The 25,060-nt window shown below is 45.5% G+C and overlaps 1 protein-coding gene and 1 long non-coding RNA gene across 2 annotated transcripts in view; one reads left to right on the forward strand and one right to left on the reverse strand.

Annotated features, from left to right (window-relative positions):
* The first annotated feature begins 4,276 nt into the window (after positions 1-4,276).
* On the forward strand, positions 4,277-13,810 carry LOC110348699 (uncharacterized). The gene is made up of 3 exons (XR_002394177.2): positions 4,277-4,357; positions 4,654-4,800; positions 13,489-13,810. It is a non-coding gene; the product is annotated as an uncharacterized LOC110348699 (long non-coding RNA).
* Prmt2 (protein arginine methyltransferase 2) overlaps positions 10,826-25,060 on the reverse strand; it is a 58,495-nt gene continuing 44,260 nt past the window's right edge. The window contains 5 exon segments of the mRNA XM_087208011.1: positions 10,826-13,300; positions 13,982-14,153; positions 15,115-15,251; positions 16,176-16,305; positions 20,968-21,143. Coding sequence (XP_087064137.1) covers positions 13,268-13,300; positions 13,982-14,153; positions 15,115-15,251; positions 16,176-16,305; positions 20,968-21,143 — 648 coding nt within the window. The 3' untranslated portion in view covers positions 10,826-13,267.

Raw genomic sequence — 25,060 nt, forward strand, 5'->3', positions numbered from 1 at the left:
AGGGTTGGGGGGCTCTCCCTGGCTGCCCGCTGCGGAGAGCCTGTGGCCACGGCTCCAGCGTCAGCCACAGACCCTGCTGCAAGGCGGCTGCAGAGGCAGCGGGACTCGGGCTGCTGGGCGGGCCCTGGGAGGGAGACTCCAGGTGGGGCTCTCAGTGGACTCAGAGATTCCTCTCTGTCCTGCAGCTACAACCTGTCCTGCCTTCTGGAGCCCCGAGCCCAGCAGGACAGCAGCACTCTCAGGCACAGGAAGACTTCGTCCTAAGTCTCAGGAACCCCTGAAGGCCCGTGCCATCAGGGCCAGACAGGCTCGGCACTCAGTGAAGCCTGGGCTCTGAGCTCCCGACAGAGCTGGCTCTCATGTCCAGCTCCACTCTGACCAGCCTGGGATCAGGGTGGGGCGTCTCACCACTGTTCCTCAAGGCCCCATCGTTACCAATATGATTTGCCCTTCCAATGCCTTTTTCTTTTTTACATATCTTTAATTACTCGGTGCTTCTCTTGTTTCTCAGTGTTTTTATTCAAATTAATATAGATAAGTTATACATTGTGTTTTCCACTTTTTGTGATTTTTTTTTTTCACGTTAGGCCATTTAGTCTATAGGTCACTATAGGTCACTAGAGATCATTCCTTATGAATGTGTTTCATTTTTGGCTATTAAATTTGATACTCTATCTATCTATCTGTCCCTCCATCTATACCACGGTCATGAAATATCTTCACAGCTTGAGGCCATTATAAACCCTCCGTTGAAGCCAGGTATGTGAGCATCCTGCTCTTTTCCTTTGGGAGGTTTACCGGACCACATGTGGTGTCTGTCTATCTCTTCTACACTTTCTTGCATGGGTTTTAGAATCCATGCCGGGGATTTAGCTCAGTGGTTACACCACCTGCATGGCAAGCGAAAGGACCCGAGTTCGATCCCCGGTACCCGGAACCAAAAAGGAAAAAAGAATCCAGTCTCCAGCCCTCTAGTGCTACAGTGTCACCCTCTCTTTGCACTGTTCCCATATTCATGATGTTTCAGCACCGCAGATCAGTTAAATCCTCAAAGAACACATCCCAAGCTTCCACCGCCCCAGGGTATCACCAGAGAAAAGGCAAAAATGTTCATTGTGTACGCTAGGTCAAACCCTTCTCCCACTCTTTCAAAATTGGATGGAAGAAAGTATTTCCAAATTTACTTTAGAGGCACACTGTACCCTGGTACCTAAGCCAGACTAGGATGTACAGGAATATTGTAAGCCAGCATCCCTCATAAACATATATACAGAAATTCTAAACATAATTCTAGCAAGCTAAACTCGGCAGTATATTGCCAGGGCCATTTATATGATCATGTGGAGTTTATCTTTGTGATGTCATGATGTCTGAACACATTCAAGTCAGGAAATGTGGTGCCGCACAATAACAGAATAAAGGGGCAAACACCTAAACGGTCACCTCACCTGACACAGAAGGAATGTGTGCTAACATTATGCATCTTTTTATGATAAATGCTCTAAGCAAATCGAGTACAGAAATGTAAGACAACACAATAGAGGTCATTATCACAAGCCCACAGCTGTCATCACCCTCACTGGTGAAAAGCTGAAAGCCTTTCAGGTGGTAAACAAGACAAGGATAGTCCCCCTCAATACTGCTTCACAACACAGTGCTAGAAATGGGAGGCAGAGCAATGAGGCAAGAAAAAGAAATAAAAGCCCTCCAGACAGAAAACTGCAGAAGAGAAGTTGTCACTCTTTAGACAGGATCAAAAGCTGTTCTAACAAATTCAGTAAAGTTGCTGGACACAAACCAACATACAAAGTCACACAGGCAATGCACAAAAGAAATCAAGAGAACAATCTCTTTTATGAGCCACAAAAAAAAGAAAATAGAAACTTGTCTCTTTTGGGGGTTTTTTTTGGGGGGGGGGGTACTGGGAATTGAACTAGCGACCTTGCCCTTGCCAGGCAGGTGGCAGAAGCAATGGACTAAATCCCGGCCCCTAGTCATCTCTTTTTCAGAAGGACTTACCCTGGTTTCGGGAGCCACTGTGGCTTCAGGATGTGGAAAGACCTCTCAGTGCCATGCACAGGACAACCATGGTGGCAGGATGGAATTAAGCATGGAGTTAAGGAAGGAAGGAAATGAAAGAAAGAAAGAAAGAAAGAAAGAAAGAAAGAAAGAAAGAAAGAAAGAAAGAAAGAAAGAAAGAAAGAAGAGAGAAAGAGAGAAAGAGAGAAAGAGAGAGAGAGAGAGAGAGGAACCCTAACCCTTCCCATGAATTTACGCTAATACTAACTTTCCTACTCACACTTGAAGACACAGGCATTTCAATTTCAATTTCAATGCTATCTATCACCCTAACCCTACCCTAACCCTAAGTCATTTTCAGGTACCTCTATTTCAGCACTATCCATGACACTTACAAAAAGAGGAACCCTAACCCTAACAATCATACCCACACTCCAAACGTCAGTTACATGAATTAGAACCCTAAACCTAAACCTACTCCTAACCCTAACCCTAAGCAGCAGAACCAAATTCCAATACCCAGTTACTTGAAATTCTACATTATCCCTAACCCTCACCATGAACTTATGCTAATACTAACTTTCCAACCCACACTTGAAGACACAGGCATTTCAATTTTAATGCTATCTATCACCCTAACACTAACCCTAACCCTGACCCTAACCTGACCCTCAGTCATTTTCAGGTACCTCTATTTCAGCACTATGCATGACACTTATGAAAAGAAGAACCCTAACCCTAACAATCATACCCACACTCCAAACATCAGGTACATGAATTGGAACTCTAAACCTAAACCTAATCCTATCCCTAACCCTAAGCAGCAGGAACAAATTTCAATACCCAGGTACTTGAAATTCTTCATTATCCCTAACCATCTCTATTAACTTATGCTAATACTAACTTTCCAACCGACACTTGAAGTCGCAGGCATTTCAAATTCAATGCTGTCACCCTAACCCTAAGCCTAAACCTAACCCTAACCCTTACCCTAAAACCCTAACACTAGCCCTAACCCTAACCTTAACCAGAAACCTAACCCTAACCCTAACCCAAACCCTAACCCTAACCCAAACCAAACCCTTGCCCTAAATCATTAAGTGAACCAAATTGGCCACTGTATATACCCTAGGAGCTCAAATACGCAAAGCTGTTATAAAATGACCTGCATGACAGTCAAACACGAGGTGTGAACAAAGTATATGATGATTCTTCAAATCTTATAAAAACATTACATTAAAAGGCACATTGTCACTAATTCTACTCAAAATCCTCATCTGGCTTTGAATGCACTTTTCCTATCATTCTTGCCACTTTCTGAGGCAGTTCTAGAAGTTCTTTCCTGAGTGTCTTTACGAAGTATGATTAAAAAATACAGTAAATGCTATCAAGTGCCATCCAATGAAAGGCAGCCTCGTAAAAATAACACAGTGTGTTGTCTTCCACCTTATTCCCTGGATCTGGCACTGTGTGACTTCTGGATGTCCTCCAGAAAATGTTTTGAATCAGGACAGAGGTAGTCACAACAGCCCAACCAAAGACACTCAAGAATTCCTCCTCTAGCTCAAGTCTGAAATCATAGCATTCTGGGAGGCTGAGGCAGCAGGATTTTAAGTTCAATTTCTACCTGGGGAACTTAGCAAGATCCTGGATCAAAATAAAAAATGTTCCTGTGTTCAATCCCCAGGACTGCTCATGTGCACACATGCATGTGTGCGCACATGCATGCGTATACACACACACACACACACACACACACACACACACACACACACACCCTAACTAGGAGACTAAGCAGGAGCAGGCTTTTCTCACCACTACCTACAGGTGAGGTGGGTCAGGGAGGTGCCACGTGTCTCATCCTGGGCATTCTCACCTTCCTCCTTTGTGCTGGAGTCGCCACTTGTCATTACTCACAGACTCTGGGCATTTTGTGAGCATCACGGTTTCCCTGAAAGCCCTACAGATTCTTGGTTGTGTGAGGTGGGCTCCCCTCCCTGCCCCGGCCATGTGTTCCCAGGGTTCAGCTCTGAAATTCCTGTTATCAATCTATGGAAGGAGGAAGGGCCAGAGGTGATTGCTGCATGGCCTTTTTGAGTAAATAAGAAAATCATATATTTGGGAGCAACTAGGAGTCCAGACCCCTGCCCTTGGCTGTGAGCCCAAGCTCCACAAAGCCCCTCCCCTGCCCCCAGGCCACTTAGGTCACAATGACCAGGATGCTCCTCCCCCTGCATCTCCTGCAGTTGAGTGCTAAGGCAATGTGGACAGCAAAGTCTTTACCACTCTGTCAAGTGTAGCATTTGAATCATGGCAGACTTTAGGATGGTCCGTGACTGTATGTGGGTCTAGCATGTCCTCGTGTGCTTGTACTCTCCTTTACTTGGGACCTGAGAGCAATGGCCTGCTCTGGGCCCCACAGGATAGGTCAGGACCCTCAGGTGGTTGGGAAGACTGGAGCAAACCCTGTTTATCCCCCAACCCCACCTCTGTAACTTCACTGATCTGGCTTCCCAAGACTCCATGGGCTGTTGCTGCTGCCCCTGTTTGTCCCTAACTGGGGCTGTGCATGGGAAGGGTACTTCTCCTTCCTAAGCTCTGGCAGCTGTCACTGTGAGCCCTTTGTTCCTGCAGGTGAAGGAAGACTGGAAGTGCACTGCCAAGGTCATTGACAGAAGACTCCTCTGGTTGTTCATCTGCTTTGGGGGAACCATCAGGCCTGCTCTTCGTTCATTCCTGGCTGGTGTTACTTGACTTCATGACCCTTGCGTTGGCTCCAAGGTAGCTCTACCCACCACCTTCTAGCATCTTTAACTGTGGCTGCCTCTAGGGTATCCTTTGGGGTCAACACCATCTGCCTGAGGTGCCCCTGTGGAGTCCCTAACCTGGCCCAGACATTGCAGCCTTCCTGGCACAGTTTTCTCGACATTACTGCACCCCATGCTGTGGTCCGCTGGACACAAAGCCCTGCTATGGGGGGCGGGGTGCAGAACTGGAAAAGGTGAAGGCTTCTGCTCTGCAGAAGACTGGGATGGGGCAGTGACAGAATGAAGCAGAAGATGCTCTGAGGGGAGCAATGTGGACCCTAAGTGACAGAGAATATGCAGGGGGATGGAGGGATGAGACTGGGGTACAGAGACAGAATACAACTCCCGGAGGGCAGATGGAGAAAAGGGAAGGAAGCCTGGGGGTGGAAAGACTAGAAACAACACTGTGGGTGCAGGAAGGAGCCCAAACTGTCAAGGAGGAACAGAGAGGGGTAGACAGCTTCCTGCAGATATCGGGGCCATTTCCCCCACTGAAGCACCTCTGACTCTCTCCCCCTCTGCATCCCTGCCTACTCCTTCCTTGTTGCAAAGTGGCTGTCACCAGGCAGCAGAGCTGAGCCACTGCTTACAGGATGCCCTTGCACCAAACCAGGCAGTGGACAAATGAAAAGACAATCCATTCTGAGTTATTCTTGTTCCAACTCAAGCTTGCAGCTTGAGCTGGGTATGGTGGCACACACCTGTAATCCCAGCATTCTGGGAGGCTGAGGCAGAAAGATCAAGTTCAAGCCTAATCTGGGAAACCTGTACATGAGCTTGTCTCTAAGTTTAAAAAGAGCTGGGCATGTAGTTAGTGCTCCCTGGGTTCAATTATCAATACTACAAAAATCAAAACAAAACAGAAAAATCCAGCTTGTTGGGCAGCACCTCTGCTCCTCCACAGAGTCTGGTCCCTGATGTTCAATTCTTTCAGCATGAACTCCTCCAGGCCAGGGCAGATGCATTTTGTCTCCCCTCCCCAGCACCTAGCACAGGGCCACGTGTGTGGGATCCATCATCAGGACCTGTGATCCATGAAGCATGAAGCTGAATGGCTTTGGGCCCATGCTGCTGGGTAACTCAAGGTCTTGAGAAGGTTCTCTCCCAACTCGGTCTCCTGGGTCTGACAGGCTCTGAATGGATCTGTGCAGCTTGCTCTGGTGCCATGGCAGAAAATGTCCCATGGTCTCGGCTACTTGGGAGCCCAGAGTCTGCTGCTAACAGAAGTGGGCACTGGGCTCTCCACACAGTGCAAGACCCCAGGCAGGAAGCAAACTAGGGGGAGCTTTCCATTTCCCTGCAGTCTCAGGGTCCCCTCCTCCTAAACCCACACACATCTCTCCCTGGCAGGCCCAGAAGAAACTATCTGCCCAGGACTGTGGCATTTTTCTGTTTCTGGGTCCCCTCAATCTATAAAACAAGAGCCCATAGAGGGCAAGGAAGGGTGTTGACCAAGATAGTCAAGTGCTCTAGGGATAAACTGGACCCAGGCCTGGGCTGAATCCAACCCTCCACAGAGCCTGGACCTGAGATCACAAAACTGGATGTGACAGACATCCCAGACCCCAGCCAATCCACCTGGACCAAGCCCAACAGAACCCCCTTCACAGCAAAATCCAGATGTCAGCCAGTGTTCAAGAGAATGGTCAGGGGCAGTGATCAAGTGTCTTGACTCATGTTTTAGCTGTCTACACAGATGACATTTCTTTTTGCCACCACATCCCCAGTGCATAGCACATACCAAGCACTTAAGAGTGTGAGCATTTGTCCAAGAAAATGAATGAGTGCATGGTCATCCCGAGGGTACAGAGCTCTCCCATCAGATCTGAACCCGGAAACTTGCCCTGGAAGCTGACCAGGTCCCAGGGACATCCCAGCCCCCTGAGATGGTGGTACCTGCCCAGCTGAGCATCCTCCATGGGCTGCTGCTGCCACACTGAGGGAGGCCCAGGACTGTCCCAAACATGCTTGCCCTGTCCTGCCCAGAAGAGCCACAGAAGGACAGTGTCATGTGGCTGACTGCTGCTCAAAGCACCCTGTGAAGGGGAGGTCTGTGACTGGGCTCCAGGTGGACAACTACAAATGTCCAGCGGCACCTGGCCAGTTTCCTTCAGCTGCAATAAGAGACTCACAAAGTCAAGGTTCAACAGGGCCATGCTCCTTCTGGGGAGGACCTGGTCCTGCCCTTCTCAGGTCAGAGAGGTGGCACTTTCCTGGGCCCATAACCCCTCACAGCAGCGGCATCACTCCAGCCTCACTTCTGCCCTCATGTCCCTCTCTGATTCTGACCTCCTCCCTCACTCTCCCATGGCGCCCCTCAGGTGGCCCAGCAGTATCTCATCTGAATATCCTTAACTTTACCACACTGAAAAGGCCCTATTGCTGTGCAAGGTAACAGCTGCATGGGCCCTGGGGACCAGGATGTGGACATCTTTGGAGACCACAACTCTGCCTGTCACCATGTCCATCTCACAGAACACCCAGACTCCCATGGGGACTTTGTGATCATTTGCTATTGCAATGACACATTCACCTTATTAGTCCAGACATGATGAGATAAAGGCTAACAGGAGGGGGAAGGGGAAGGTGCCCTGCCCCCTGCATGTCATTAGTAAGAATTCACCTGGATGATCTGAGACCTCAATTATGAAGTTTGCCACAGGAGCTGGCTGGGTCCCCAAGGGCCACCTCAGCCTCTGGGGTTAGCTACTCAAATGTCAGAAAGCTACCTACTGGGACTCTGCTGGCAGAAAGGAGGCTGCCCAGGTTGCCCTGGGAGTCTCTGTGGAAAGACAGGTGCAAGGGAGAAGTGACAAATGAGGCACTGTCTGTCTGGGACCAGGACATTCACCATTGCCCTTGAAGATGATGGCAGAGAGGGCAAAAGGTTTCCACATTCAGGATGAGCTGCCTCAGGGTCAGCCCCATGTTCTGGGTGGAGGAAAGGCCAGGGAACATTTTCCTCTTGCCTTTTTTTTTTTTTTCTGGTACTGAGGATTAAATCCAGGAATTCTGCACTGAGCTACGCCCCAAGCATTGGAAAAGCATTGCCAGATTACATGGTAAAAGCATGCCTAGTTTGGTAAGAAACCACCACAATGTCTTCCAAGGTGCACCATGTTGCACTCTCACCATTAACAATGAGAGTTCCCGTTGCCTTTACTGCAGTCTTTGCCCTTCTCAGTTTCATCTGCTCCTATGGCAACTCCTATCATCCATGTCCTAATGAATGCCATGTCTGTCCTTCCACTTGGATATCTCAATGTCTCCTTCCCTAGCAAGTTTGAGGTCAAATGCCCAACTTGACTCTGTAAGCCTTCTTTGCAGAAGAACTCAGGACCTGACTCAGACACTGTTTACTGTGACACTCAACATCTCTTCCCAGTCATGTCTCCTTTTATTTTCCTGGTACTGGGGATTGAACTCAGGACCTTGCACTTGCCAGGCAGGCACTGTACTACTACGCTAAATCCCTGGCCCCAGTTATTTCTCCTTTCATACCTTTGCTATAGGAGTGGGAAAAGTTAAATCCTTTTGCCATTGAGACACGCAGACATCTACATGTCAACAGAGGCAGTGTCAAGCGGACCCCTGGAAAAGATTTTGTTTTCTGCTATAAGGCCAAGGGAAGCAAGCACCATGATCCTTCCCATCTTATTACCTGAACCCCTGCCTGGTGTCTAGTACTGTAGCCACTGTTCAGTCATGAAGAAAAGCACCAGAGAAGCAGTCTGACATCACTGAGTCCCTCAGCCAGGCAGCTACTGAGAGACAGTAAGGACCTATATCCTGGCTTCTTTTACTTGTGAGAATAAAGCCCTATACTTTAAATAATGCTTAATAGTGCCAGACTGGTAAACAGCATCTATTAGCTAATGGTAATACCACAGTCCAAGACATACAGGCCAAAATAACTGACAGAATTTTCATATCTTTTCAAGTTATCATCCACCACAAAGAATTCTGAATCCAGTTCTTTCCATTACGCAGTGGGTCTAACCTGTTTTATTCTCATTTTTGTTCTACTCTATGTCAAGGTCATGATCTAGACAATAACACTGTTTAACTTTTCTGCCCCTTTCCTTATCCCTCTAATAAGTTGCCTCCTACCATCAGCTATCATTCTAAAACACAAGTGACACTTTTATACTCAAACACTTTAGCCAAGTCTTGCATTATTTTCTTATACTGATTTTATGAATAACCTTCCAGATGAAAAGGAACGGCCAAATTTTTAAAAAATATTGTTAAACATATTGAGATAAAATGAAAATAAATCTAGAAAGATGACAAAAAGTGAAAATGGAATAAAAATATAGCTACAGACAATAAGTGATTATCTGAAGCTTTCTTTCACCCTAAGATAGTTTGTCAAATCCCAGTGAATTTGAGCTTCCACTTAAATGGCTACAAGGGCAAGCAAGGGCCTAGATTTGCCAAGGGGTATCATGTGAGATCCTCTCCTAAAGCTGGTATCCTAGATGGCCTCACCAGTGGTATTCATGTGAGCAAGACACAAGCCCTTCGTGCAAAGTAAGACAGCAAAGGAACATGTCTTCCTGGACTGTGAAAGGGTAGGTCTCTGAGAACATGCTGTCCATCCCCAGCTGCCAGGCAGGGTTAGTACCAAACAGATCGCCTGACTCCTTGCTGCATGTATGGTTCTAAAAGCTGAGGATCTGAGTGCTGTGCCCTGGAGAGATCCACAGACAAGAGTAAAACAAATCATCTCACAATTTGCTCTAATAATTCACATGAAGTTTCAAAGACCCTGAGCTCACAGAAAAAGGAGTTATAAAACATATGAGAGAAAAACACATTACTAATGAATGTCAGTGAAAGCATAGGGTAACAGGATCATATAGTTCAACAAATAGCCCAAGTGTTTCAATTATCAATCATGGAATATAACGTGTATTCTGTATCTTACAGGAAAAAGAGGCTTGAGCACAAGAGCAAAGAAAATGACTAAAAATGACTGAATAGATTTGGGGAAAATAGATTGAAGTTATACAAATTAAAAATAAATAAAACTTAATACTTAGCAAATGAGTTAAACAGCAGATTACTCACAGATTAAGAAAGTGCTAGTAGGTAGTAGGGCTGGGGATTTAGCTCACTGTTTCCACTGCCTGCCCCATAAGCGCAAGGACCAGAGTTCAATCCCTGATACCAGAAAAAAAAAAAAAGTACTAATAAACTGCAGGACAGATTTGAGGCAAATATGGAAAACATAGCCAGAGAGACAAAAGAAATGAAAATATAGCAGAGATGCTAAGAGACACATTTAAAGATCTCAAATAGATCTATTCAGTGTTCCAGCAAAGAAAATATAGGGTTTAGGGAAATGGCAAGATAGAAAGAAACAGAGACAAGGACCACCTTGCTGAGATGGTGGTGGGACAGACAGCTGGGTGACAAACCCCTGGATGCAGTAAATCAGTGCCCTTTGTAGCATGGCATGTGTCACCAAGACACCCTAATAAAACCACAAAAGCAAAATGTCTGTATGAAATAAGTTGTTACTAAGGAAAAACTTAAGACCTCTAGCTTCATTTGGTCTTAGTAAGCTTATAAATCACTAACATCAGAGGTCACATAGCGGCACTATAAATTATTAGTTGCCTACTAGCTTTGCTGTATCACCTCTGGCATGAGTTATGACGTCAGTTGCCTGGGTTACTTCTGGGGACCTGAAGGCCACTTTTGTTAAGAACACTGACCCTTCACTTGAACCTACAGAAACCTGACAGGTGACTAAACTGGAATAAAGGTTTACAATACTGTCCTCATATTATGTCTGTCCCCTTTGCTGTTAACCCTTGGGTCAGATTGTACTTAGGTCTGCCTGTAGACATGTTGACTTTTTTTCCATTTTTATTCGTATGTTTTTGATACATAATAAATACATTAATCATGGGGAAATGGCACACATACACATTGCATCTTGATCCTTTTTACTTCCTTTGCCCTCCCACCCATCTCCCTCATCTCCAGATCCCCTTCCCATCTCCACATAGTCTATTTTGATGTTGATCATTTAAAAATGTTTAGATCAAGAGTATAGGGCCAGGGATTTAGCTCAGTGGTTCCGGCGCCTGCCTCACAGGCGGAAGGACCCGAGTTTGATCCCCAGTACCAGAAAAAAAGAAAGGAGTATAATGTGGGGTTAACTTGGCCTGTTGCCCACTGGATGCTGTGTGTTTTCTTCTCTCTCCCCTCTTTCCTGTCCCGGTCCTTATGCTTTGTCAACAGCCACAGCAGTCAATCACCTAAAGTCCTTGGGGCCCAGACCAAACCACTGAGATGGTTTTTTGCACAGGACAATAATGCCAACTACACAAAAATTCAACAGCCTTTAGGATGGGTTGACCACAACCACCCTGGGGGCCAAGTCTCACGTAAGAAGAAATATTTTCTGGAACTGTACCCCTGACCAGTGGAAATTACTGGACATCAGCCTACCCAAGCAAATCCACAAAAGCTCACCACTCCTTTTGTTCTGCAAGCAGCTGGATCTTCTTTTTGTTGATCAGCAATGTCTCCTTTTAGTTGAAGCCCTGATAATGGCTTAACATGTCAGCCATTAAAACCACAGCAAATTAAAACCACAGTGAGATTCCTCTTCACTCCTACAAGAGCACTCATAATCAAAATATTTTAACAAGTATTAGTAAGGATGAGAAAAACTAGAATCCTTACATGTGGTGCAGCCTGTGTGTGAAACATCCAAACACGGAACAGAGATTTACTGTACTACTCAACCCTTCCATTCCTAGGTAGATACCACAAAGAAGTGGAAACCCTAGCTATCCCTAACCCCTAACCCTAATCCTGATTCTTAACTCTAAACCCTTAACCCTAACCCTAACCCTGAGGTAAGCTATAAGAGCAAGATAGAAAACAAAATTTATGCCAAGGAATAAGATACTCAGAAAAGCATGTACCTGATAAGGACTCCTAGCCCAATTTATATTAAGAATGTCTACAAAATCTATTAGAAGTACACAAACAACCTTAATAGTAAAATGGCCAGAAAACTTTAATGGGCCTTGTAAAAAAAAAACGGGATATCCAAATCACCAGTGGACATATGAAACTGCATTAACCACTGGGGAGACCACCTTGAAATCACAGACCACTAAAACAAGTCAAATGAGGACAAGTCCAGGAGGACAAGAAGCACTGAACTCTCACGCATAGCTGGAAGGGACAGGACTGCTGACTCTGAAACTGATAGTGCCTGATACAGGGAATACAGCAGAAATGTGTTATATGTGTACTAGAAATGTGGAGAAATGTTCATGTGTACATTATTCTTAAGAACTAAGCACTGGGAACAACTCAAATGTCCACCGTTCATATACTACAATATACACACTGTGGTACATAGAGTGGACTATACAATGAGGAAGAACCCACACTGCCCACAGCTCAGAATAACCCTCACAGACCAAAGCTGACCCGAGGAAGGCAGAAGGACAAGGTGTGCCATTTCCTTTGTGTACCATTCAGTACAGGGAAGAGTGATCTGCAGGTCATGAGTGAGCACACCACCACTGAGGGGCCCCACCTGGAGGAGCACATGAGGAAATGTGTGTGTGGCCATGTTTGGCCTGAGTGCTGGGTGTGTGCACGTGCAGTTTGTGAGATTTCATCGCTCTATATTCATGACTTGTTGAGCTTTCAGTATATACTGTATACTTTAATAAAATTTTGCAAAACATCAAAACAACACAAAGGCAAATTGCAGATGTGGAACTACTGATACGGTAGTTTCTTTGTAATACTGAGAAAAGGTTACAAAGGAAAACTTTTAATTCCATGTTTGTGAAAAATAATGCATGTGCATAGAAATAGGATATATAGCATTAGTTCATTAAAAATATTTATTGAGCATGTACTATGTCCAGCACGTAATTTACCTGGAGGACACCTACACAGAATCATCCCATGCAGAGACCCTCAAATGCATGCCACCACCAGCTCTCATACTGAGCCACAGCAGCGCTGCAGCCCCCACACCCCACCACCCAGCTCCACAGTCCTACATCCTACACCTGGGACAGCTGAGTCAAGGGCAGCAGGGACACCATTGGCACACGATGTGTGTTCATCATGGCCATGGGGTACACAGGCTGCATGCACGTCTGAGGAGTCTAGAACTACACCTAGCTAGGACACTGAGCCACAACCACCAACAGGCAGCAGTGTGAGCAGCACGGAGCAGACACCTGGGAACACAGCCTACTCTATAGAGGGATAACACTGGGTAACGGCAATGGCAGCTCCTGCCTGTGGAGGGTCTTGATGTCATCTGCCAGGCTGGGAAGGGGTCACAGTGGCACAAAGGGGCACGGACTTCTCAGTGGGTGCTCTGGCAGCCAGATGCATCCTCATCCCTCAGGACACACCTTGCTTCCCAAGCAGCTCATCCATTATTATCTCCAAATTGGGAAGACTTTCTCTCCCACCTAGAAGAGATAAAAGAGTACAAACCCATCTAACAGTATTTCTCCACAGTTTCCAAGAGAATGGCATTCAGGGGTGGCTATTTTTTTTAAATGACAAACACTTAAACTTTGACTATGAAATTATCACAAATCGGTTATTAAAAAGTAAAAGGAAGCCACATGATTATTTTTTCTTTCTCTATTTTCAGTACTCCCTGACCCCTGAGGCCTGAGGCCTCCAGCAGGCCCTGACACCCTATCCCAGGCAGAGTCACCCCCACCACCATCTCCATGTGAAGACAGAGGGTGCTCGGCCTCTACCACATGTCCAGACCAACTGCGGCCTCTGAGCTGTGAAAGGTGCCTGCCAGCCTGTGTGGATCTCTCTCTTACTGTCACCTAAAGAAATGCCTTACTGTCCCGAACCTTCTACTTCCTATTCTGTAAACGGAGAAATGAAGCTAATAAGAGCATCCACCTCCTGTATGAGGATTACATAAAATGATACAAAACGGTGAGGCACTCCACCAAGGGTGAATAAAACCTTTGCCATAGTGATCACCACCCAGAGCTGTTTTTGTGAGGACTGTATCCTCAAGACATAATTTTACAACTAAATAACTTTTTTTTTTTGGTACCAGGGATCAAACTTGGGGCCTTGCACTTGCAAGCCAGGTGGCGGAACCACTGTAAATATCTTACTTTTTGAGATGTGGGGTCTTGTCTGGAAGTCACAGCCCAGCTCAGAGTGACCGACATGTGCCTTCTCCATACTGAGTTTCTTTGCAACACAACGGAACCTGTGACCACATCTCCACTGTGGACTGGGACTGGGTCATCCATCATAAACAAGGTCTGTTTCCAGTGCGTGGTGCTGCAAGACAGGATGTGGGTTACCTGCAAGCCTGACCTGGCAGTCATGATGTGGCCCTCAGGTGACCCAGCCTGATGCCTTGCACTCTCTGCAGGAGCCTGGAGATACAGAGCTTGACTTCTCAGTGTAATGAGGAGAACACACCTCTAGCCCTGCGAACTAAATGGTCTTTATGGAACATACCAGGCTCAAAGCCACAACACAGGCAGACCCCCAGCATGGACATAGTGGCGAGGACATTCTTCCAGAGACCTCTGAGGTTCCCAGAGGTAAGGACGTGTGCCCAGGTCACCCACTAGACAGGGAGCACAGGTTCTCAACCCCATAGTGGAGGACAGCTGCCCACCCAGAGCCACTCTGCCCTTCCCCCAGCTGCTGATGCCAGCGTTATTCACACCCATAAAAGACTGACATACACTGACCACACCAGGTCAAATTGTCACTTCCATGAGGTGAACAGAATGTGAACAGGAGAGCCATAACCTTGAGGGAATTACAGACTACAGGATTCTCTCTCAGGGAGGTGGGAAATCCTCCGCTCTTTGGGCCTGAGGCCAACGTGCCCAGCACCATCCACAGGCTGGCCTGGGACCTCTCTGTGCTCTCGCCAAACCTCCTTGCTCTTCCTCTCCTCCTTGACCTCATCACCTTGGGGTCCACTGCCCAGGCACCCACCATCCACCCGGTTTCCCATCTGCTGCCTATGCCAGGTAAGGAGGAGGCTGGAAGGCACCAAGACCTGTGCTACCACCCAGAGCACCTGAGGGCAGTCTGCACTGCCATGCATGGCTGAAGAACTGGGGAACTCTGGGCAGCCCCTTAACTCCTCCCCAGGGGGAGGCCACGGGACCCACTTCTGGGGCAAAGATGATACTCTAGGCAGTGGCAAGAGGGGAGCAGGTGGGTCCACGCTCTGTGCGCCCTCCCTGTGCACACCCTACATGCCCCCATGGGTATTCACGGGTGCCGCGGGCCAGTGCTCAGCACCTGCTGTGGCTGGCCCTCCTCCAAGCTCTGGAAGTGTACACTGAACCAAGCCGTGAAGCCATGCAGGGTCCCGGACTTCTGGATGTCGAAGTGCAGCTCCCCACGCATGGACTGCACCAAGCACAGGATGGTGTTTGGGGCCATGCAGCCTGCCCCAACCAGAACCCCTACCCTAGTCCAACCTAGACCCCAACCCACAGGGTTCACAGCCCAGCCCCAAACACAACCTCAACCACAATCCAACCCAACCCCATCTCGAAACCTGACCCTAAGCCAACCTCAATCCAAACCCAAACCACATGGTTTGCAAATCAGGCTCAAACTCAACCCCAACTCCAACACTAACCACAACCCAAACCCAACCAACTCCAAATCCAACCCTAATCACAACCTAACCCCAACCCAACCTAACCACAAACACAACACAACCCCAATCACAGTTCAACCCCAGCCCAACTTCATCCCCAACCCTCATCACAACTCAACCCAGTGGGATCACAGTCCACACCCAAACACAGCCCCAAGAGCCCCTGCAGCAGTTCGGGTTCTGCTGCATAAGCCTGGTTCAGGCTGCACTGCCCATGCTACTACCAGTATGGTGGAGGCTGCCTGCTCAGTACACACCCCTCCTGGGACCCTGGAGACCCGCCAGGCCAGCCAATCCATTGCAGGAGTCACACAGGAAATACATCAAGAATTTTATCAATGGTAACTAAAAACCCTTGAGAGAATTTTAATTCAAATACTGTACCACAATACACAGAACAAAATTTATGGGATTTTGAAGATGTCAAGAATATTAAACATCTAAAAATAACTGAAGAGATTAACTATAAAGAAAATGATGTGAAAAGTTGAAAATCAAAATGAAACATAAAAAAGGAAAATCTGGAAAATTCAATAGCAAATAGTATATAAATTCACTCATTTGTTTAGTGAAACAGTCAGCAATACCCCACACTGGTTGAAGGCCTGTGACAGGCCAGGCACATGCCCAGTGTCACGGGCAGCGAGGGAGCAGTCGCCTCTCCTCACCTCTACATCAGAGATCTGCACGGTTCTCATGTCCAACTGCAGTATGGTGCAGGGCTCAGAGAGACAGTCTTCTGGCTTCAGAATGTGATTATGCTTGGGCTTTGAAAAAAACTCCTTGATTGCTAACGATCTGAGGGAAAAGGGCAAAGGAAGGGCTCAAGGTCATCACAGAGATCTTGCTTTGAAACACATGTGACAGAAGCAAGAGCTCACAAGCCAGCAGCAGCAGGAGACTCACTGAATCTGGTGCCTGGGCTCAGGGCAGGCCTAGGGACCTGCCCTAGAGGACCTGCTCCAAGGGACCTACCCTGCGAGACTTGCCTGGAGGAACAGCTACTGCCCCAGGGCCCATCTGAGCCTCCTCTGTCACCAAGGACTTCCTTTTCACATCCTATCCAGGGATCTGAGCACAAGAATGCCAGCCTTCACCACATAACCCACAGGGTTACTGTGCAGTATGCTTTCTTTAGTTTTTGAATCTATTTTCTCTTGAGTACCTTCTGTGGATCTCCTATGACACACCACATAAAGAAGCAACTCTGGCTGCCAGCTACCCCAAGGGATACATGGCAGGGCTGGTGCAGCCCACCCAAGCCTGCACCTGAGAGAGATGCTTGTGCTGAGATGGACAGTGGGTCCACCACACAGGTCTGATGCTCCTTGCTGCCTCTCATGTCTTCCTACTCGTGCTGGCCACAAACCCATCTGTTTACCACAGAAATGCTTTAAAATATAGCACAGCAGTAACTTCTGGAATAGTCTTGTCTTCATAAAGATTATATTATTTCTTATATTTTTAATGATAAAAATAATTATGAATTTTTTAGAAAACTGGAAAATATAGACAAGTATAAAGAAAAATCTTCAATTACTCATACTTCTACTTTATTTTTTGATATTCTATATTTAAGTTTTTCTCCCCATACATGTCAACATATATTTATTCATGCAAAAGAGAAGTCATTTTATATAAATGGTTTGTCCTGCCAATTTACTATCTCTTAAACAACTTCTGATAGCATCACATAAAATCACACCTTGGTACTCAACTGCTTTGAAACTGATCAAATTTGGTTCTCAACACACTTTGATGCAAAACTTTGTGCCAGTATTTATCATTTATTCGGTGCTTGATGCACAAGCTAGAACTTGGTGTTGACTGCTTCATGACTTGCCACTCTTTTCAGATAAAAAAAATAGGTGTTCATTTTTGGTACTTGTCACACCTACCGGACCAATTACAATTACAAAGGTACTATTACACTAATAAACACCCATGATTTACACAGCTCTAGGACAGCCGCTGTGCTGATGTTTTCCACTCACCCATGACACAGTGACCAAGCCAAGAGGGCAGCCCTGGGAGTGGCATGGGTCTAAGGCCCTAGGCCCTCACTCTGTAGCTCTGGAGATACAATGCCCATCTCTCCTGCAAGCGCTGCTGGGTGTGCAGGCAGTTGCTGCTGGGCAAACATACACTGTATTTTAATTTATTCTCTGCTCATCTGGTAGCCAAAAATAGTATTTAATTATTAAAAAATATTCTAGTTTTTCAAATATTTATCAGTAATTTTATTCATTTTTATGACCTGCCTATTCAAGGGATTTGATGCTATTAATCTTTTCCAAACAGAGTCTAAGATATGTCTGCAAGTGTTGCTCCTACTTATTATTTTGTAATTGTGGTTTTTTGCTGATTTCTGGCCCACAGATTCCATCAAATTTTATAAACTCTAGTGCAGTATGTAGGTCATTCTTTTCTGATGATTTCCTCTGTAGCTAAGATGTGGCAGAGTCCCCTGGATTCCTAGTCTGGATGTTGATGTCTTAATACAAAACTTAAATCCATGCAGAAATAAATCTTAAAGCCTGGTGTGAGAGAAGAAAAGAACCACACCGGCTCTGTCCTCGCCCTCTTGATTTATGAGCCACTTCTCATGCCCTAAATACTCTGCTCCATGGGCTAGGGATTTAGCTCAGTGGTTCCGCTGCCTGCCTCGAAAGCGGAAGGACCCGAGTTCAATCCCCAGTATCAAAAACAAAAAAACCATAAAATACTCTGCTCCATGCTTTCCACCCTGTCCTGCTGGTCTGTTTCTGGTTCTGACACAGCAGCGTATAATCACTCCAGCTCCCTCAGAGATTTAACACCTGGCAGCCCAAGTTCCCTCCCCATGTCTTCCCAGATGAACTCTCCAACTACCTTGTGAAGGACCTTCCCTCTATTACCTCTGGGGTTCTGATTGATTGAACAATGATTCTATAAATTAACTGGAGAATATTTCATACCTTTATATTGCCATTTTTCAATTTAAAAAAGGTGGCCCAGAAGCCCCATCCTTTGCCCCAACTTCCTGCCTATAAATATCAGCAAGAGCCAGGCTGATCTGGTCCTCACCTAAGGAGCCAGAAGGTTCTTATACAGTCATACCTTGGCACTCTAGTACTCATCAATTTGGTATGTGACATATTTTGAAGCAAAATTTTGTCCAGGTATACTTTGTTGGCTTGGTATGCAACGTGCCTCCCAAAACCAACTGGCAAGTACCAAAGTACCACTGCACACTGACTTAGCAGGGTGGAGACATACTGACTTGGCAGCTGGGAACTACTTGGAAAGCAAAGATGTGATTTTTCTTTCCTTTTTAAATTGTTAACTACAGATCTAGAGATCTCCACAAGCTTGTGATTTCAAACTTCAGCTCAAGTGCACCTTAACATCTCTTAAGTATGCTGATAAAAAGTTCACAGAGTATTGGTGAAAGGTTGAAAAAAGCCTCGAGGTCTCAAAACAAACTAAATGGAGACAGCCACGTAAAGAGTAAACAGAGTGCTACTTCTCTCTGAAGCGGGTGAACAGCCTGTTTTATTCTTACAAGTACCGTAACATAAGGGTTACCTCAGGGATGGAGAAACAAAATCCTGGGCCCTTTTACCTGCTGTCCATTAAAAGCAGGATTTTTGTTTCCTCCTGAGACAGCCAGGGACTTAAAAGCCATTTTTGCTATAAACTATGACTCTTCACTTGGGCCTCTAGGTGCCCAATTGGTAACTAAAAGCAGAACAGACTTTCATTTTCATCCTTTGCTACTATAAATCTTGGGGCAAGTGTCTTCTCAGCTCTCCATACAGATATGTTTATCCCTCAGGGAGTGTCTGTCTAAAAGTTGACAAAACACAACCGATTACCCCTAAATTTACATATTCTCACCCCATTCAAGATTGAAGACACCAGGATGGAGGACTTACAGGGACATCCAACTATGCCCAGACGTCTCCAGCCCTGTCCAGTATCTGACACCTATGGCCATCAGAGAACAAAACCATCCCCCACCAATAAAGATTCCGGATCTAGAACACAAGGACTGAGAAACTGTGACACGAGGACTGAGCTAATGATCAACTGGACCCCAGCGCACCAGCCAATCCTTGAAAGCTGGCCTCCTGTCTTTCTGAGTGTGTCAGTCTGAACCTGTAGCAGCAACAGTACTTCCTGGTGAATGAGGCCATTCCCTAACTTCCACAGCACCCTCTCACCACACCTTCCCAGGAGAAGCTACAGTCAACAGGGCAAGGCTCAGGAGCCTTGTTGGAACCTGGACTCAACTCTATGAGTGTGTCCATATGTTAAAAACCAGAGAGGCAATGACTTCAGAGTATTGTTTTCTTTGCAAAACACTAGGAACCACCAACATATTTTCTTACACTCATTAAAGATTTATAGCTTTCAACTAGGTGTGGTGGCATAAGCCTATAATCTCAATACTTTGGGACTGGAAGGCTGAAGCAGGAGGATCACAAGTTCTAGCCCAGCATGGGCAACTTAGTAACTTAGTGAGAACCGGCCTCAAAATAAAAAATTGAAAAGGCTGCTTACAAAGCTCAGTATGAGGACCCTGGGTTCAAACCCCAGTACCAGTGTGCGTATGTCAGGGGGTTTACAGCTCTCAGTGGGAACAAACACTTGTGTTTTAAAAACACACATTTTTGAAAGCCTAAATTTTTTTTTTTTTTTTTTTTTTTTTTGGTATCAGGGATTGAACTCGGGACCTTGCGCTTGCTTGCGAGGCAGGCAGTGGAACCACTGAGCTAAATCCCTGGGCTGAAAGCCTAGTTTTTAAACATAACTTTTTTCCCATTGTATTTGGGAACTTAATTTGCAGGGGGGTTTTGGGGGGGGGGTTTTTTGGTTTTTTTCGGTACCGGGGATCAAAAAAAATTCAGGTTTCTACAGTTCTTTTTTTTTTTTTTCTTTTTCTTTTGGGAACTTAATTTGAAGACATCTCAATACCTACCTCTAAACACAGTGTGCAAAGTCAGGTGCACAGTGAGTTTCCAAGAGCGCTCAGTGGAGCCCAATTCTGATAGTGGGGCTTCCTCCTCAAGCTCTTACCACCACCACCACCACCCATAACCCCCTCAGTGGAAGGGACCTGCTCCACTCAGGAGCAGGAGCTTCGTGACCTCCCCCACCAATAGCTATCTCACAGATCCAGAATGGTATGGGCAGAGCCCAAGGCAGAAAAGGAAATAGCACAAAATCCCAGCAAGGTTCCCACAGTCACCTAGGATCACTGGGTGAGTAAAGGACAGTTTTCCTACAACAACAACTATGTTGCCCGGGGAATTACCAGGAGGACCTCTGAGAAAGCACAGGTATTTGCAGAAGCAGAGGCAGCATTCAGGAAGGTTCTCAGCCCACGGTGTAACTGTCTCAGTACTTCCCTCCCTGCCAGCAGCCCAACATGGCAGCTCCCTTGCCTCCAGGACTGGCCATGCAATGCACACCTACTTGAGTGCACTGAGGTTGAACTCGTAGGCATTGTCCCAGAAGAGCACCTTGCTGTGGTAGTCCTTGTCAGCACTTCAGGGCACCAGGTGCAGGGCAGCTGTGGTCGGCCAGATGACCCCATCCTCCTTCAGCCACGCATCCCGGGCATACAAGATGGACTCAATCATGAACTCAAACTGCATGGGAGGTGAGACACACAGGGACATGTCACCAGGGTTCACCAGCCAGGGTCACAAAATGACACTCCACCTGGGAGTTCCTGTCTGAGCCTCACTCTTAATATTAAGCCCTCCTGGTGAGAACAGGAGGGGCTGTTCTACATCCATGACAGATATGTGTCAAGGTATCCCCTCCTGCTGGACTGGGAACTAGAGGGCGGCTAATGGCCAGGACCCTGAGGGCTGAATGGGATCAGTTTGGTCCAACGCATTCTCAGAACCCTGAGACTGAAACCTTTCCCAAAGCCCTGAGAAGTCAGGCAAGGGAGCAGAGGTCCTTCTCGGGCACTAGGATGCACCCTACCTCTCACCCTCAGGAGAGTAGGTCACCTCTGTGACAGAGGACCCAGAGCCCCAAGGCCAAGCTTCCAGTCTGATCAGAATTCATTTCAAACTGGAAAAGAGAGCACCAAGGTGAGGCTGCAGCCAAAGGTCCTTCAACCCAGGAAACAACAGGACTCTACTTTTCTTAATTAATCAAAACAGATTTTAGCAGGGTGGCACATGCCTGTAATCCCCAGCACTTGGGTGTTCGAGGCCAACCTGGGCTAAATAGTGAGTTCAAGTCCAGCCTGCACTACAAAGTGAGTCCTGCCTCAAAAACAAAACAAAACAAAATAAAAAACAAAAAAAAACAAAAACTAAGCAGATTTTTATTATAGCATAGAATGTTCAGTATGGAAAATTTAGAAAACTCAGAAACGAACAAACAAAAATAAAAATCACAAGTAAACTCAGCACTCAGAAGGAATCACTGTTGTCATCCTGCAATTTATCTCCAAGTATTTTTCAATTTCAAATCTACACACAAATAAAATATATATCTATATATGTAACTTAAAAATTTTTGTTACCATACAGCAAAGCTGACCTTCCTTATTATATAGCCTGTATCAAGTTTGGCACTTGTGCACATCTATGTGCTCACAATCACAGTCAGGATACACAACACACTACCCAAAACATTCTCTGATGGCCAGTCCCTCCCCACCCCAGGCTCTGGAAGCCTCTGATCAGGTCTCTACCTGGCAGTGCTGTCTTTTGGAGAATATCAGGTGAATGAAGTCATATGGTAAGGAGGCTCTGAGACAGAAGGCCCCTGGGTTTGTCCACAGGACCGCGTGCTTTGAGTATTCTCTCCATAGTGTGCACGTGTCAGTTTATCCACTGACCTGCTGAAGGACCCCTGGGCTGTTTCCAGCTTTTTAGCAATTACAGTCATTCCATACATGTTTCCATGTGAACACAGCTTGCACTTCTCCAGGGTAAACACCCAGGAAGGGACTCTGGGTCACAAAGCGAGTGCCACACAACACCGGAGGAGCCCAAACCTCCCTAGAGTGGTAATTCCCAAAGCCATTCACAAGGGTTAGCTGCTCCATATCCTCGCTAGCACTTGATGCAACTGTTATTTTTCTCATTTTGGCCATCCCTCGACAGTTGTGTTTTCTCTGTATTCACAGGGTGCACTTCCCTTAAAACTCTCTTCATATGCTTGTCTGCCACCATGTGTCCACTCTGGTGAGGCTGTTCAACCAGTCTTCTAACCATTGTTCCTTTGGGTTGATTTCTTCCTGTTGAGTTTTGAGAGTTCTCTGTATATTCAGGGTACACATTGGATGTGTGATTTGCAATATTTCCTCTTAATTTTAGCCTGCCTTTTTATTCTCTTAACACAATCTTCTGTAGAGCAAATATTTTAATTTTCATGAAATCATTTTATTATCTAAAACATGTGGATCATGCTTCACAGCCTGTCTTTATTGCTTTTCTCCTTCCTGAGACAAAATATCTGACACCCAAAGTTAAAGAAGGAAAGGTTTATTTTAGCTTACAATGTGTGGAGGTCTCAGTCCCTAATTGGCTAGCTCCAAGACAGGATGGCATGGCAGGGCAGCATGGCACAGAAGAAGCAGTCCATGGCAGGCAGGCAGGAAGCAGGAAGCAACAAAGCAGAAGCAGTGAGGCTCTCTTTTGCTTTTATTCATTCAGGCTACAAACCTATAGGTTGATACCACCCATACCCAGGGAAGATGTTCCCATTAGCCCCATTCAGAACTATTTATTCTAAACCAGTCAGTGGACTACTTTAGTTACCACACACTCTTAATTCATATTTACACACCGTAGATCCAGCCACTTCCAAAAAGCCCCACCGTGAGCACATGAGGCTTTGGGGGGACATCTAGATACAAGCCATAACAGAGCCATACCTAAAACTCTGCCTAGCTCCAGGTCACAATGATTTTTTTCTCTTATAATTTCTTCTGCAAGTTTCAGTTTTATATTTTACACACTTAGGCCTATGATCAATTTTAAGTTTAGTATGAGATGTGAGGTTTAGGTCATGGTTCCTTTTGGTTCTGGATATGGTTGCCAACTATTCAATATCCTTTGTTGAAAACACTTTCTCCTTTGTACCTTTGTTAAAAATCAACTGACCAAATTTGTAGAAATCTATTTCCTTATTCTGTTCCACTGACTTGTGCCCAGCCCTTCATCAATGCCACATTGTTCTTAGTAGCTTTAAAATCAAGTAGCATAATTCTTCCAACTTTATTTTTTCTTTAATTATATTGCTGTTCTAGTTCCTTTACATCTCACACAAAGTTCAGAATGAGGGCCGAGGATTTAGCTCATTGGTGCCACACCTGCCTTGCAGGCAGCAAAGTCCTGAGTTCAATCCCCAGTACCAGGAAAAATTCAAAAATAAAGTTCAAAATGAGCTTGCTTCTAACTACCAAAAAAAATCCTGCTTAAATTTTGACTAGAACTGAACTAAGTCAGTCACCCTAAAATGGATGCCTACCAGATTCAGCCTTTCAGGCCCAGCACACTGTGTCTCTCCATTCCTGAGGTCTCTCAACTTCTGCATCAATACCTTGTAATTCTCACACACAGTTCTTGGACATATTTTATCTGATTCCCAGTATTGTATTTCATATTTCTAGAGCCACTGTAAATGGTACTGCTTCTTTAATTTCTGCTTCCAACTGTCAATTTTTAGGATATGAAGACACATTGTATGATGTAATCTTGCTAATTAGTTGTACGAAATATTTTTGTACTTTTTTAGAATTTTATAAAGATAATCATATTATCTGGGAATAAAGATGGTTTGTTTACAATCTGTTTTTATGTTTTGCATAAGTTAGGAGTTCGTATACTATGATGAATGAGAATGGTCCAAGTGGTCACCAGTGTCTTGTCCCTGCTTTTTTGGGAAGAAGTACCGACTGCTGTCTCACTATGTATGAAGTCAGCTGTAGTTTTGTACATGCCCTTTATGAGGCTGAGACAGTTCCCTTCCATTCCTACTTTACTGGATTGCACTGATGTTGAAGTCTGTCAATTTTTTTTCTGTATTAACTGATATAACTGTGTGATTTTTCTTCTATGGCCTGTAAATATGGTAGTTTACATTGATTGGTTTGGGGGGGGGGGGTTGGTACTGGGGATTGAACTCAGGTCCTTGCACTTGTGCAGTAGGCAGTGAAACCACTGAGCTAAATCCCCGGCCCACATTGATTGGTTTTCAAAATACTGAACCAGCTGTGCATTCCAAGGATAATCTCTTGTGTAATCTATTATTATTCCTTTTACATATTGTTATTTTACCTTTGCAAATATTTTCTTGAGGATTTTTACATTTACATTCATGAGTTATTGGTCTGTAGTTTTCATATTTTTGTAATATCTCTGCTTTTGGTATTAGGGCAATGCTTAACTCATAAAAACAAGCTGAGACATACATCCTCCTCTTCTAGTGTCTAAAATAATTCAGAATTGGTGTTATTTTTTCTTTAAATGTATTGGTAAAATTCACCAGTAATAGCCTAGAACAGTGATGGTGAACCTTCTAGAGCTTTCAATGA

The sequence above is a fragment of the Heterocephalus glaber genome, unplaced genomic scaffold (assembly GCF_053883595.1).
Source record: "Heterocephalus glaber isolate CG9 unplaced genomic scaffold, H.glaber_assembly_v1.0 deba00000122, whole genome shotgun sequence".
In the NCBI taxonomy this organism is placed as follows: domain Eukaryota; kingdom Metazoa; phylum Chordata; class Mammalia; order Rodentia; family Bathyergidae; genus Heterocephalus; species Heterocephalus glaber.